Source organism: Pelophylax lessonae (assembly GCF_965119305.1).
Source record: "Pelophylax lessonae genome assembly, chromosome: 11".
Taxonomy (NCBI): Eukaryota; Metazoa; Chordata; class Amphibia; order Anura; family Ranidae; genus Pelophylax; species Pelophylax lessonae.
In genome coordinates this window covers 27,786,552-27,802,028 of record NC_138778.1, presented here as the reverse complement: position 1 = coordinate 27,802,028, position 15,477 = coordinate 27,786,552, and the positions used below count along the sequence as shown (strand labels likewise).

The following is a 15,477-nucleotide window of genomic DNA, read 5'->3' as shown; positions in this document are numbered from 1 at the left end:
GACCCCTCTCCCTCTCCATGGACAGTCCTATAGGGACCCCTCTCCTTCTCCATGGACAGTCCTGTAGGGACCCCTCTCCCTCTCCATGCACAGTCCTGTAGGGATGCCTCTCCCTCTCTATGGACAGTCCTATAGGGACCCCTCTCCCTCTCCATGCACAGTCCTGTAGGGACCCCTCTCCCTCTCTATGGACAGTCCTATAGGGACCCCTCTCCCTTTGTCTGCCTATAAATAATAGAAGTTGCCCGGATCCGGGTGTCTGTCCTCCCCTCCCCCTCCCCCCGGGATGATGAGTGACAGGCTCGTGTCTGCAGCATCCCCCCCTCCCCCTCCCCCGTCACCTCCATCCTCCCGTCACCCAGTACGGAGGGTCCTGGCGGAGCGCCCAGGGGGGAGGAGTCAGAGATCCCCGGAGAAGGAGGCGAGGCGTAGACAGCACACAGCGCCCGGGACACCGATCTGCTCTCCCCGGGATCTACATGCGGCTCTGAGAATGCGGTCGGCCCCGGTCTCCGGCCTCCTGGCCCCCGTGGCCCTTCTATTCCTGCTCTGGTCCACGGATCGCCTGGCCGACGCCTGCAGCTGCTCCCCCGTTCACCCCCAGCAGGCCTTCTGCAACGCCGACATAGGTGAGGCCGCCGGAGATGTCAGCGCGGAGCGGAGGGTGCGGAGAGGGGCATAGTGCGGAGCGCTGGGTTCTGGGCAGGGGGTGGTGAGGAGCGGAGGGTACAGAGAGGGGCATAGTGCGGAGCGCTGGGTTCTGGGTAGGGGGTGGTGCGGAGCGTTCCTGGGCAGGGATTGGTGCGGAGCGCAGGGTTCTGGGCAGGGGTGGTGCGGAGCGCAGGGTTCTAGGCAGAGGGTGGTGAGGAGCGCATGGTTCTGGGCAGGCGATGGTGCGGAGCGGAGGGTACAGAGATGGGCATAGTGCGGAGCGCTGGGTTCTGGGCAGGGAACGGTGCGGAGCGCAGGGTAGCGCGTGCAGGGCGGAACACACATTAGCGCAGGAGCTACCGGCAGATCTGCTGGCATCTGGCACAGCTGGGCAGCGGCTGGCATTGGGAGGGATGTTAAGGAGTCCTATAACTCAGGACTCTCTGAACCTTTCGGTACTAGGGCCACATATTATATTCTGCAAATATTGGGGGGCCAACAAAAACTCCATCGGGTCCCCCCCCAAAAAAACATTGCATTAGGTACCTTATCAGAGTCTCTACTTCAAGGTCCCCATCACAGACATTCCTAATGATGCAAACTCTGATGTACAGGGGGAATCTGGTGGAAACCCTGATGTAAGGGGGGCTCTGGTGGAAACCCTAATGTAAGGCGGGTCTCTAATTGGGACCCTGATGTGGGGGGCTCTGGTGGAAACCCTAATGTAAGGGGGGGGGGGGGTCTGGTGGAAACCCTAATGTAAGGGGGGGGGTCTGGTGGAAACCCTGATGTAAGGGGGGGGGGGTCTGGTGGAAACCCTGATGTAACGGGTGCTCTGGTGGAAACCCTAATGTAAGGGGGGGGGGGGGCTCTGGTGGAAACCCTGATGTAAGGGGAGCTCTGGTGGAAACCCTAATGTAATGGGGGCTCTGGTGGAAACCCTGATGTAAGGGGGGGGGGGTCTGGTGGAAACCCTGATGTAACGGGTGCTCTGGTGGAAACCCTAATGTAAGGGGGGGGGGGGCTCTGGTGGAAACCCTGATGTAAGGGGAGCTCTGGTGGAAACCCTAATGTAAGGGGAGCTCTGGTGGAAACCCTGATGTAAGGGGAGCTCTGGTGGAAACCCTGATGTAAGGGGGGATCTGGTGGAAACCCTAATGTAAGGCGGGTCTCTAATTGGGACCCTGATGTGGGGGGCTCTGGTGGAAACCCTAATGAAAGGGGGGGGGGTCTGGTGGAAACCCTAATGTAAGGGGGGGGGGGTCTGGTGGAAACCCTGATGTAAGGGGGGATCTGGTGGAAACCCTAATGTAAGGCGGGTCTCTAATTGGGACCCTGATGTGGGGGGCTCTGGTGGAAACCCTAATGTAAGGGGGGGGGGGGTCTGGTGGAAACCCTAATGTAAGGGGGGGGGTCTGGTGGAAACCCTGATGTAACGGGTGCTCTGGTGGAAACCCTAATGTAATGGGGGCTCTGGTGGAAACCCTGATGTAAGGGGAGCTCTGGTGGAAACCCTGATGTAAGGGGGGTCTCTAATTGGGACCCAGATGTATGGGGTGGTCTGATGAGGACCCTGATGTAAGGGGGGCTCTGGTGGAATCCCTGATGTAAGGGGGGCTCTGGTGGAAACCCTAATGTAAGGGGGGCTCTGGTGGAAACCCTAATGTAAGGGGGAGTCTGGTGGAAACCCTGATGTAACGGGGGCTCTGGTGGGGACCCTGATGCAAGAGGGGACTCTAATATAGGGGGACGCAGATAGTGATCCTGATGTAAGAGGTGGTCTGATGGAAACCCTGATGTAAGTGGGGCTCTGATGAAAACCCTGATGTAAGGGGGGCTCTGATGGGGATCCTAATGTAAGGAGGGACTATTAATATAAGGGGGGACCCTGATGTAAGGTGAACTCGGATACAGACCCTGATGCAAAGGGGGGACTCTAATGGAGATTTTTCTTTTTTACTCGACAATGTTTGTAAAATTTACAATGTGGCCCTCATACTGAAAAGTTTTGAGACCCTTGCCCTAGACTAAAAGGAGTCTTTAACCCTTGCAGTTTGGAGGGCCGCCCCAGTGCAAGGGAGTATTTTTGTAAAAAAAAAAAATCGAATGCAGCCACACATCTATGCTAATGTCAGACGAGCGATTTTGTAGCAGAAATGTATCGCTCCTATAAATTGCTAACGCCAGCGATTCAGCCATATTTTAGTTGCTGAAGTCGCTGATAAAAGAGCTACAGCTTTGGGTCGTGCTCTCCTACAGATTACTTCAGCGTTTGGAGCGACAGTACATGACATTGTTTAAAAATGTCGAAGTTAGCGATCCAATTGCAAATTATTATGTGACAAATCTCTCTCTCTCTCTCTCTCTATATATATATATATATATAAAGGAAAAAAATAGATTTTCACGATAAAAGATGTTGCTCCTCTAATGCCAGCCTAAGGACTAGTAAATGATTTATATTCCATGTTTGTTGTTGAGTTTCAGACTAATACAATGTAGACTCATTGTAACAATTTTGTTTCATTGCAACAGAATTCTGATATTTTCTCATCACAGTGGGATAGTTGCAGAGATTTGATGGATAAAATGTTACAGCTGGATCTGTGCTTTGGCTGACCCAGGCACACTGGCAATTTTCAGCCAGCCTTGGATGGCAACAAAAAATGGCTGTATAGGCAACCTACCGCTATCTGTGCCATCCATATTAAGAAAAACATGTAAGCTGTTAGTTGTAGGTGGTCGTTTGGTCATATTTGTATTTAAAAACCGGTTGGCAACAGTCTGAATTGCTAGAAGATTTCTGTGAGCATGGCCTGAGTTACTGTTTGTGGGTGAGAGACCCCCTTAGTGGTTCAGTTGGTACTGTGAAGCTGTAGGTTGTCATATCACTGGCCAAACTCTTTGTACTTCTTGGCACAGATCAGCTGTAGAGCCAGTAGAAGAATTTTGCATGGAAAGGAAATTAGAGGGGCTTGTGGTAACGCCATTCATGCAATGTTCCTGATATCACATTTAGGGTCTGTGCCCAGCGACTACCCGTCCAAATTCAGCTTTGTCACGTGCCCATTTATTATACAGCCAAATAAAAGTCATAGTTCAGTTTTGGATGGATGCTGATAGCTTGAATCAGCCACATGGTGGGGAGAGGGGAGGAATAATACTGATTGTGTTGAAAATTGTAGGTCAGGTTTTTATTTGCATCTGTGTCCCCCCACTGTACCCAGGATTAAATCTAAGGGAAAATCCCATGTTTTAGACTAGACTTAAGGGCTTTGGATGGATTCCCTGTAATTTCCTGTTGTGTCTACTGGACAGGAAGTGAAGGGCATTTCCTCCTCTCCCATTAAACAGTGGTTTTAACTAGCCCTAATAGATATTAAAAAAACTAAAAACTTTGGGTTTATATATGATTTCATATTGAATCATATATATTGCAACAGGAGGAGTGAGACCTTTATTCTGGAACAAAATGATAAAGGTGGTATGCCAAGAGTACCCCAATATATATATATATGACTGTGTGATCTATATACTGCTTGTCTGTGGAATCAGCAATATATTATAGGTACTTAATACATATCTATACTATCTTCTGGTCTGTCTGTCTATCTATCTATCTATCTATCTATCTATCTATCTATCTATCTATCTATCTATCTATCTATCTATCTATCTATCTATCTATCTATCTATCTATCTATCTATCTATCTATCTATCTATCTGGGATGGTGGGTTTCCTCCTCTCCTCTCACCTCATAGGGTATGGGGCCAGGATGGGGAAAAAAAGAAAAGGTGTTCCGGATAGTGTAGTAGTTAAAAAAATAATTTTTATTCTCATTCAATGGGTAAATAATAAAAGGCAAGTACAAATCAATTGGCAAACGGTTTTACAAATAATAATAGGCTGTCTGTGACCGTGTGCGTGCCAGTATCAGCTGGCTGCAGAGTGGCGAGCAGGAGAGTTCCGGCTTGTGTTCCACCTGCCGTCACACGTCACTCCGTGCGTTCCAAACTTACGTGTTTCGTCACATCCGCTGACGTCCTCAGAGATCTGGATTGGAACGCAAGCCGTAACCTACCCAGAACTGCAGAATCATGTTAGATATCTATCTATCTATCTATCTATCTATCTATCTATCTATCTATCTATCTATCTATCTATCCTCCTGCTGTTGGTAGGACATTCTGTGTGTTGTGTCGTTGCTCTTTTTGGCTGATGATGAGATGGAAGTCCTTCTCTGTGGTTTTGTTGAGCACAGCCGCCTACAATTGCTCAGAAATGGTTACAGTTGTGATTATTTCTCTAGATTGTAGAAGGAGCCAGGAGAGTTGGCATGTCTGCTTGGTATGTGCCATGGAGCTGCCAGCTGCCTGTAATAGGGGATGAAATAAACAGGCTGTGTGCAGTGAGCCACAAGCTAGGTTTTGGCTCTGCAGATCATTTTTGAAATTCCGAAGTGTGTGTCCTGACTATCGGTGTTTGTAGAAACATGGAGCTAAGACTTTCTAAAGATTAGGATAATCTGCTTCATTTATTAAGAGCCCGGGAGAAACACATAACACAAGAAATAAAAACACGTATACCATGTTTTACCCGATCAGACTGATCTGAATTTAAATCTTATTATATGAGCAAATATCATCTAAATACATTCATTATGTGTAGTCTTCTGAAATCTTTGTGTGCTTTACGGGTTTCTTCCAGATCTGTTTAGTAATCCAGTGTGTAATTTTGACTTCCTGTAATAAAGACCTCTTACTGCTGCTCTCTCTCATTGTACAGGATGACTGGTCTGGTCTCCGCCCTCATGTAGTTTTCTGCAGGCAGCCTGTAGTGGGTGGAGTCTGTGTGTTCCCTCCCACGGCTCTGCTCTCTCTCCTTGTGCAGGGTGACTGGTCTGGTCTCCGCCCCCTCCTGTAGTTTTCTGCAGGCAGCCTGTAGTGGGTGGAGTCTGTGTGTTTCCTCCCACGGCTCTGCTCTCTCTCCTTGTGCAGGGTGACTGGTCTGGTCTCCGCCCCCGCCTGTAGTTTTCTGCAGGCAGCCTGTAGTGGGTGGAGTCTGTGTGTTTCCTCCTACGGCTATGGTCACATTCCTTGTGCAGGGTGACTGGTCTGGTCTCCGCCCCCTCCTGTAGTTTTCTGCAGGCAGCCTGTAGTGGGTGGAGTCTGTGTCTTCCCTCCCACGGCTCTGCTCTCTCTCCTTGTACAGGATGACTGGTCTGGTCTCCGCCCTCATGTAGTTTTCTGCAGGCAGCCTGTAGTGGGTGGAGTCTGTGTTCCCTCCCACGGCTCTGCTCTCTCTCCTTGTGCAGGGTGACTGGTCTGGTCTCCGCCCCCTCCTGTAGTTTTCTGCAGGCAGCCTGTAGTGGGTGGAGTCTGTGTGTTCCCTCTCATGGCTCTGCTCTCTCTCCTTGCACAGGGTGACTGGTCTGGTCTCCGCCCCCTCCTGTAGTTTTCTGCAGGCAGCCTGTAGTGGGTGGAGTCTGTGTGTTCCCTCCAATGGCTCTGCTCTCTCTCCTTGTGCAGGGTGACTGGTCTGGTCTCCGCCCCCTCCTGTAGTTTTCTGCAGGCAACCTGTAGTGGGTGGAGTCTGTGTGTTCCCTCCAATGGCTCTGCTCTCTCTCCTTGTGCAGGGTGACTGGTCTGGTCTCCGCCCCCTCCTGTAGTTTTCTGCAGGCAGCCTGTAGTGGGTGGAGTCTGTGTGTTCCCTCCCACGGCTCTGCTCTCTCTCCTTGTGCAGGGTGACTGGTCTGGTCTCCGCCCCCTCCTGTAGTTTTCTGCAGGCAGCCTATAGTGGGTGGAGCCTGCTGGGTCCCTCTCATAGCCTCTGCACAGGCTATGTACAACAAAGTGATGATGTCTATGCTCCATTTACAAGATATTATCTAGGTTTGCAAAGGCGTCTTGGGTGTACAAAGTAGATTTACACTCAACGGCCACTCATGTGCCAGCTATCATATTACATAGTTGTTGGTAGATCTAAAAGAGATTGCGCAATAAGAATGCATCGTGTGTGGTCAGCTTTAGAGACAGGAAGTGAGAGCAATTCTGCACCAAACCACAGACCGAAATAAAAATCGGACAGTGGTAGTCTTCCCCTATTCTACAACAAAAAAACATTTATGTCTATATTGCTGTTGGAGAACTTACTTTACTTACAATCTGGAGAAATATTGTCAGTTTTACAGGAAATCTCTGTAATGGAGCAACAGACAGCAGTAAAGACCGGGCAGGGGCTCTAATCCTCTAATATTAACCACTTGCCGACTAGCCACCGCCTATATACAGCGGCAGGGTCCTGGGAATCGCTGTACCTGTACGGCGGTCCGCAGGAGCGATCCGGGGGCACGCAGGTGCACCCACTCACCAGCGGGTAAGCTGATCCACGGGGCCGGCAGCCACGATTGCCACCGGGCACCCGCAATCGCTCCCCGTGGAGAGAGAACGGCAGTTTGCTGTTGTAAACACAGCAGACCGTTGTTCTCTCTGCTATCAATGCAGAGCTCCTGTGTTCCTCCTATTTAGGATCACAGGTCTCTGTATTGATTTTACAAGCCCACCCCCCCCCCCACAGTTAGAAAACACCCCCTAGGCTCACACTTAACCCTTTGATCACCCCTAGGTTAACCCCTTCCCTGCTAGTGTCATTATTACAGTAACAGTGCATATTTTTAGCACTGATTACTGTAGTAATGTCACTGGTCCCCCCCAAAGTGTCAAAAATGTCAGTTAGGGGTCCGATCTGTCCGCCGCAATGTCGCAGTCCCGCTAAAAACCGCAGATCGCCGCCATTACTAGTTATAAAAATAAAATAAAACTGACATAAATCTTTTCCGTAGTTCGTAGACGCGATAACTTTTGTGCAAAGCAATCAAATTTCACTTTTTGGGATTTTTTTTTACAAAAAATATGTAGCAGAATACAAATTGGCCTAAAATGATGAAAACATTTGAAATTTAAAAAAAAAATTTTTTTTTTTGGGAATGTTATAAAGCAGAAAGTGGAAAATATTGTTTTTTTTTCCAGAATTGTCGCTCTTTTATCGTTTATAGTGCAAAAAATAAAAATCACAGAGGTGATCAAATACCACCAAAAGAAAGCTCTATTTGTGGGAAGAAAAGGACATCAATTTTATTTGGGTTCAGTGTCGTACGACCGCACAATTGTCCGTTAAAGTAAGGCAGTGCCGAATTGCAAAATATGGCCTGATCATTAAGGGGGCAAATCCTTCCGGTCCAGAAGTGGTTAAAAAATTTGGAATAAGCACACACTTTATTTTTTTGGTGGTAAAACTGATGTAACTTATAGCAGCCAATCAAATTTCAGATTGCTGCCCTTTTCGTTATCAAATAAAACTGTGTATGTTTTTAAAATCACATACTCCAAAGTTTTTGTTTAGAAATATTTGTTTGGTAAACATTAGCATTGTTGTTTTTCCAATTAAATCAATTGGGTCCTTTTCCTGTGCATTGAGAACAGGTATAAACAATGCTTTGTTTACAATCATCTGTCTGCAGTCTACACATATACAGTGATCAACACAAATACGTGTTAGGCACACAGTTACCCCTTTGATTGCTCTCCTGATCAGCCCTGTCACCCAGCCAATGTCTTTAATACAGTGACAATGTATAGCAGGGGTATTGTATTAAAATTCACAGAGGTCCAGTCAGTAGAATTTCCTACCAGCAGAGATCTGAATCGCATGTTTGTGTGATGACTCAGATCCTTCACATGACAGCCCCCCTCTTCTTAGGCTAGGTTCACTTCTCTGTGGCTGGGGAACATGTACGAAATCACATGCGTTCCCGACCTACAGAGAAATGAGCTGCTCTAAAGCAGGTGTTTGGGGGTGCCATTAACTCTTAATCGCACCCCCACACATCGGCTCCTACAGCACATTTTCTCATGCACCAAACCAAATGGTGATGCATTACTGTCCTCAGCCCCCCATTACTGTCCTCAGTGACCCCATTAATGTCCTCAGCCCCCCATTACTGTCCTCAGCCCCCCATTACTGTGATTAGTGACCCCCTTAATGTCCTCAGTGACCCCGTTACTGTCCTCAGCCCCCCATTTTTGTCCTCAGTGACCCCATTAATGTCCTCAGCCCCCCATTACTGTCCTCCACTATTACTGTCTTGAGTCCCCCCCATTAATGTCCTCAGACCCTCATTACTGTCCTAAGCCCCCCATGTTGCCCTACATCCCCCCCATTACTGTCCTCAGCCCCCCATTACTGTCCTCAGTGACCCCATTAATGTCCTCAGCCTCTCATTACTGTCCTAAGCCCCCCTTGTTGCCCTACATCCCCCCATTACTGTCCTCTGTGATCCTATTAATGTCCCCAGCCCCTTATTACTGTCCTAAGCCCCCCCCCCCCCCATTTTTGTCCTCAGTGACCCAGTTAATGTCCTCAGACCCTCATTACTGTTCTAAGCCCCCCATTACTGTTTTGAGCCCCTCCATTACTGTCCTCACTAACCCCATTCATGTCCTCAGTCACCGCCACTACTGTCCTGAACCCCCTTAACTGTCCTCAGTCCCCTCCGTTACTGTCTTCAGCCCCCCCATTACTGTCCTAAGTCCCCCCTTTACTGTTCTAAGCCCCCCATTACTATCCTGAGTTCCCCCCATTAACTGTCCTGTGCTCCCCCTTACCTTTCCTGAGTCCCCCATTACTGACCTCAGTCTCCTCCATTCCTGTCCTCAGCTCCCCATTACTGTCCTAAATTCCCCCCTTAACTGTTCTAAGCCCCCCGTTACTATCCTAAGCTCCCCTTAACTGTCCTCAGCCACCAATTACTGTCCTAAGCTCCCCTCCTTAACTGTCCTCAGCTCCCCCGTTAACTGTCTTGAGCCCTTCCATTACAGTTTTCAGCGATCCCATTAATGTCCTCAGCCCCCCTTCACATCGCCCATCTTTCCTCTTACCTACCATTCACAGACAGGGAGGAGGGGAGGCACAGCAATTTTGGCCACTTCATCTTGGAGATGTGAGGTTATCCAGGGAAAAGGATCCCACTATGGAGTGATAAGAGGATCCTGGCCAGTTGCTGCCTGCACATATACAAGCCGTGGTACTGAAACGCAAACAGTAGCGTGGTGCCCGGAAGTGACGTCTTGTATACCACTCCATAGTGGGTCCCGTTCCATGGATACCCTCACATCTCTGAGAGGTACAGCGTTGGGCTACCCCGTATTTACAATTGGCAATTGTCATCCCACAATGCCCTCACCGTCATCCGGACCCATGGGGTAACGTGTTTGCAATCCCTGTTTTTATTCTTTCACTAAACTGTTATTTATTATGGATCGCTGCTTGTTAATTCTCCTTTGACACCCCATTGCCACTCCTGTGCGCTGTCCATTTCCAGTGCTTCATTCCATTGCATTTACATTCTATGCTTGGGACTGGCAGCACAAGGATTGTTTGGTTTGGATATTCCATTGTCTTATTGGTCAATTGCTCTTTAGGGGGTCTTTATTATCAGCTCTTGGACTTTTTGTATATAATTCAGCAATTTTTAGGCACTTCTGCTGTTACTATCCCTGACATCATTTTGCCTGCAGGCCCCAAATTTCACCCTAAGCCCCAGATTTTATTGAGGTGTCCCCGATGGGTAAATGCGATTTTGGATTGGTTAGGAAAAAAAATGTAAGCTGTCCAATCTTTGTATAAGGAATGCTTTTTTCTTCTTGTAAAGATTGGAATGCTTGTAAAATACCTCCGCACATACGGCATGGATTTACAGGCTTGTACTTTGGGTTCTACTGCAAACAGCTGTAATAAGTGAATTCATATTTTCTTAGGGATTAAAATGTAACTGAGGACTATGCTTTACATGGTAATCTACTTCTCAGTGATGCCTCATTCAGGCTGTGAAATGTTAATGTGATTATTATGCTTACCGTCATGTGATTGTCATGTGCTTTGCTCAATAACGCACTTGCTACAAACTTTTATTGCATAAGAGCATGCCAGTAGTATGTTATAAGAAACATATGGCACTGCATGCAACTGCTGCAGATTCCTGAGAAAAGTCGACCATACAGTCAGGTCCATAAATATTGGGACATCTGCACAATTCTAATCTTTTTGGCTCTATACACCACCACAATGGATTTGAAACGAAACAAACAAGATTTGCTTTAACTGCAGATTTTCAGCTTTAATTTGAGGGTATTTACATCCAAATCAGGTGAAAGATGTAGGAATTACAACAGTTTGTATATGTGCCTCCCACTTTTTAAGGGACCAAAAGTAATGGGACAATTGGCTGCTCAGCTGTTCCATGGCCAGGTGTGTGTTATTCCCTCATTCTCCCATTTGCAAGGAGCAGATAAAAGGTCCAGAGTTCATTTCAAGTGTGCTATTTGCATTTGGAATCTGTTGCTGTCAACTCTCAATATGAGATCCAAAGAGCTGTCACTATCAGTGAAGCAATCCCTCATTAGGCTGGAAAAACAAAAAAACCCATCAGAGAGATAGCAAAAACATTAGGTGTGGCCAAATCAACTGTTTAGGAACATCCTTAACCACTTAAGCCCCGGAGGATTCGGCTGCTAAACGACCAGGGGGTATTTTGCGATTCGGCACTGCGTGACTTTAACGGACAATTGCGCGGTCGTGCGACGCTGTACCTAAACGAATTTGGCGTCCTTTTTTTCCCACAAACAGAGCTTTCTTTTGGTGGTATTTGATCACCTGTGCGATTTTTTGATCATGCGCTATAAACAAAAAAAGAGTGTCAATTTTGCAAAAATAGCAATATTTTTCACATTTTTTTATATGAAATTCCCCCCCAAAAAAATGTAAAAATCAAAATTTTTTAACATTTTCGGCCAATTTGTTTTATGCTACCTATGTTTGGTAAAAAAAAATCGCAAAAAGCGTATTTTGATTGGTTTTGTGCAAAAGTTATCGCGTTTACTAACAAAGGGAAAGATTTTTGTAATTTTTGTTGTTTTTTTTTTTTTAACGCGTAATGGCGGCGATCTGCGATTTTTTTTGCGGTACTGCGACATTGGGGCGGACAGATCGGACCCTTGACTGACATTTTTGACACTTTTGGGGTTACCAGTGACATTTCTACAGTAATCAGTGCTATACATATGCACTTTTACTGTAAAAATACACTGGTAGTGAAGGGGTTAACTTTATTTGGGAGGGAGGGGCTGTGTGTTTCCCTAGGGGCGTGCTTTCTACTGTGATTGGCTGTGGCTTGAGCTGTAAGGACACGGATCAATGGATCTACATAGTAGATCCGTGTGATCAGTGTCTTTACACCAAGGAGAATGACAGGTCGCTTGTTTACACAAGGTGCCTGACTATCTCCCTCTCCCCCGCCGATCGCAGAGTGGCCGGCGGACATCGAGTCTGCCGGTCACACGCGCGGGGGGGGTCCGTGACCACGCGGGAGCGGGAGCGCGCCTCCGGGGGTGCGCGCTCGCTCCCTAGACCCTCACAAGCAAGCGACGTAGACCTACGTCAGTTTGCCTGTGAGGGGCTGACCGCCGACGTAGATAGTCGTGCGGCGGTCGGCAAGTAGTTAAAAAGAAAGAACGCACCGGTGAGCTCAGCAACACCAAAAGACCAGGAAGACCACGGAAAACAACTGCCCCAAGAACAAGCAGGAACTGAAGACAGTTGCAGTAGAGGCCCGGCAGAGCATCACCAGGGATGAAACCCAGCGTCTGGTGATGTCTATGCGTTCCAGACTTCAGGCTGTAATTGACTGCAAAGGATTTGCAACCAAGTATTAAAAAGTGAAAGTTTGATTTATGATTGTTAATCTGTCCCATTACTTTTGGTCCCTTAAAAAGTGGGAGGCACATATACAAACTGTTGTAGTTCCTACACCGTTCACCTGATTTGGATGTAAATACCCTCAAATTAAAGCATTGTTTCATTTCAAATCCATTGTGGTGGTGTATAGAGCCAAAAAGATTAGAATTGTGTTGATGTCCCAATATTTGTGGACCTGACTGTACATTACACAATCTGATTGTACAATCTCCTTTTAGTCTCGATTCACATTAGTGCAATGACAGACATTGCATGTGATTCGCTCTGCACTGCTCTAAAAATCACATGCGATGTCTGTCATATCGGTATCGGCAATAAAAAAACGATATCGGTCGATCATTACTATGATAGCACTTAGTACTATTAGTAGATAGTTTAGAAAGGCTGCTCCAAGTTTTGGTATTTTATCTGAAATTTCATCTGTCTTTCCTATTCAGACCTGGCTTGACCCTTGGATTCTGATTGGTTAGACTCTTACCTGTCTATCCTCATTGTTGCCCATCTGCAAGATCCCAATCATTTCTTACCAGCCCTGACCTTACCTGTGCTACAGCTCTGCCTGAACACTGCCTACTCTTACAATGCTTTGAACGATGGATTATGCTTTTATTATCAACTTGGTACTTCTAGCTCTGCCGTTAGCTGACATCAGTGAGGCAAACCTTGCTTCCAAAATGCTAGAGCAGCCTTTATCAACCATCTTACCCCAGAGGAACACTTAACAATAGTTTTTAGGTCTTGGGAAAGCCCTTCTAAAACCAATTCATTGGGTGTCAGTGGGAAGTAAGTCCCTTACATTGGTGGTCAGTGGGAAGAATGCCCCTTATATTGGTGGTCAGTGGGAAGAATGCCCCTTATATTGGTGGTCAGTGGGAAGAATGTTCCTTACATTGGTGGTCAGTGGAAAGAATGCTCCTTACATTGGTGGTCAGTGGGAAGAATGTCCCTTACATTGATAGTTAGTGGGAAGAATGTCCCTTACATTGGTGGTCAGTGGGAAGAATGCCCCTTATATTGGTGGTCAGTGGGAAGAATGCCCCTTATATTGGTGGTCAGTGGAAAGAATGCTCCTTACATTGGTGGTCAGTGGGAAGAATGACCCTTAAATTGGTGGTTATGAGGAAGAATGGCCCTAACATTGCTGGTTAGTTGGAAGAATGTCCCTTAAATTGGTGGTTAGAAGGAAGAATGTACCTTACATTGGTGGTCTGTGGAAAGAATTTCCCTTAAATTGGTGGTTAGTGCGCCACACTTGCCTCTTCCCCAGCACAGCGCGCCTCGCTCGCCTCTTCCCCAGCACAGCACGCTATGCTCGCCTCTTCCCAAGTACAGCCCGCCACCCTCGCCTGTTCCCCAGCACAGTGCGCCACACTCGTCTCTTCCCCAGCACAGTGCGCCACACTCGTCTCTTCCCCAGCACAGCGGGCCACGCTCACCTCTTCCCCAGCACAGCGCGGTACCCTCGCCTCTTCCCCAGTATAGCGCGCCACGCTCGCCTCTTCCCCAGCACAGCGCGCCATGCTCGCCTCTTCCCAGCGCGCCACACTCATCTCTTCCCCAGCACAGTGCACCACACTTGCCTCTTCCTCAGCACAGCGCGCCTCGCTTGCCCCTTCCCCAGCACAGCGCGCCTTGCTCACCTCTTCCCAAGCACAGCCCGCCACGCTCACCTCTTCCCAAGCACAGCATGCCACACTCGCCTCTTCCCCAGCACAAAGCGCCTCGCTCGTCTCTTCCCCAGCACAGCACGCTATGCTCGCCTCTTCCCAAGTACAGCCCGCCACCCTCGCCTGTTCCCCAGCACAGTGCGCCACACTCGTCTCTTCCCCAGCACAGTGCGCCACACTCGTCTCTTCCCCAGCACAGCGGGCCACGCTCACCTCTTCCCCAGCACAGCGCGGTACCCTCGCCTCTTCCCCAGTATAGCGCGCCACGCTCGCCTCTTCCCCAGCACAGCGCTCCATGCTCGCCTCTTCCCAGCGCGCCACACTCATCTCTTCCCCAGCACAGTGCACCACACTTGCCTCTTCCTCAGCACAGCGCGCCTCGCTTGCCCCTTCCCCAGCACAGCGCGCCTTGCTCACCTCTTCCCAAGCACAGCCCGCCACGCTCGCCTCTTCCCAAGCACAGCATGCCACACTCGCCTCTTCCCCAGCACAAAGCGCCTCGCTCGTCTCTTCCCCAGCACAGCGCGCCACGCTCACCTCTTCCCCAGCACAGCGCGCCACGCTCACCTCTTCCCCAGCACAGCGCGCTTCGCTTGCCTCTTCCCCAGCACAGCACGCCATGCTCGCCTCTTCCAAAGCACAGTGCGCCATGCTCACCTCTTCCCCAGCACAGAGCGGTACGCTCGCCTCTTCTCTAGCACAGCATGCTGCGCTCCCCTCTTCCCCAGCACAGCGCACCATGCTCACCTCTTCCCCAGCACAGCGCACTGCGCTCTCCTTTCCCCAGAACACCACGCCTCGCTCGCCTCTTCCCTAGCACAGCGCGCCATGCTCGCCTCTTCCCAAGCACAGTGCGCCATGCTCACCTCTTCCCCAGCACAGAGCGGTACGCTCGCCTCTTCCCCAGCACAGCGCACCATGCTGGCCTCTTTTCCCAGCACAGCGTGCCACGCTCGCCTCTTCCCCAGGACAGCGCGCAGCGCTCGCCTCTTTCCCAGAACAGCGCACTGCGCTCACCTTTCCCCAGCATAGCGCACCACGCTCGCCTCTTCCCCAGCACAGAGTGCAGCGCTCGTCTCTTTCCCAGAACAGCGCACCGTGCTCACCTTTCCCTAGCATAGCGCACCACACTCGCCTCTTCCCCAGCACAGAGCACAGCACTCGCCTCTTTCCCAGCACAGCGCACCATGCTCGCCTCTTCCCCAGCACAGCGTGCACCACGCTCGCCTCTTCCCCAGCACAGCGCGCAGCGCTCGCCTCTTTCCCAGAACAGCGCACTGCGCTCACCTTTCCTCAGCATAGTGCACCACGCTCGCCTCTTCCCCAGCACAGAGTGCAGCGCTCGC

At 49.2% G+C, this 15,477-nt stretch overlaps 1 protein-coding gene across 1 annotated transcript in view; it reads left to right on the top strand.

Annotated features, from left to right (window-relative positions):
• The first annotated feature begins 274 nt into the window (after nt 1-274).
• TIMP2 (TIMP metallopeptidase inhibitor 2) overlaps nt 275-15,477 on the top strand; it is a 63,374-nt gene continuing 48,171 nt past the window's right edge. Inside the window, exon 1 of the mRNA XM_082272495.1 lies at nt 275-629. Coding sequence (XP_082128621.1) covers nt 287-629 — 343 coding nt within the window. The 5' untranslated portion in view covers nt 275-286. The remainder of the gene's footprint in view (nt 630-15,477) is intronic.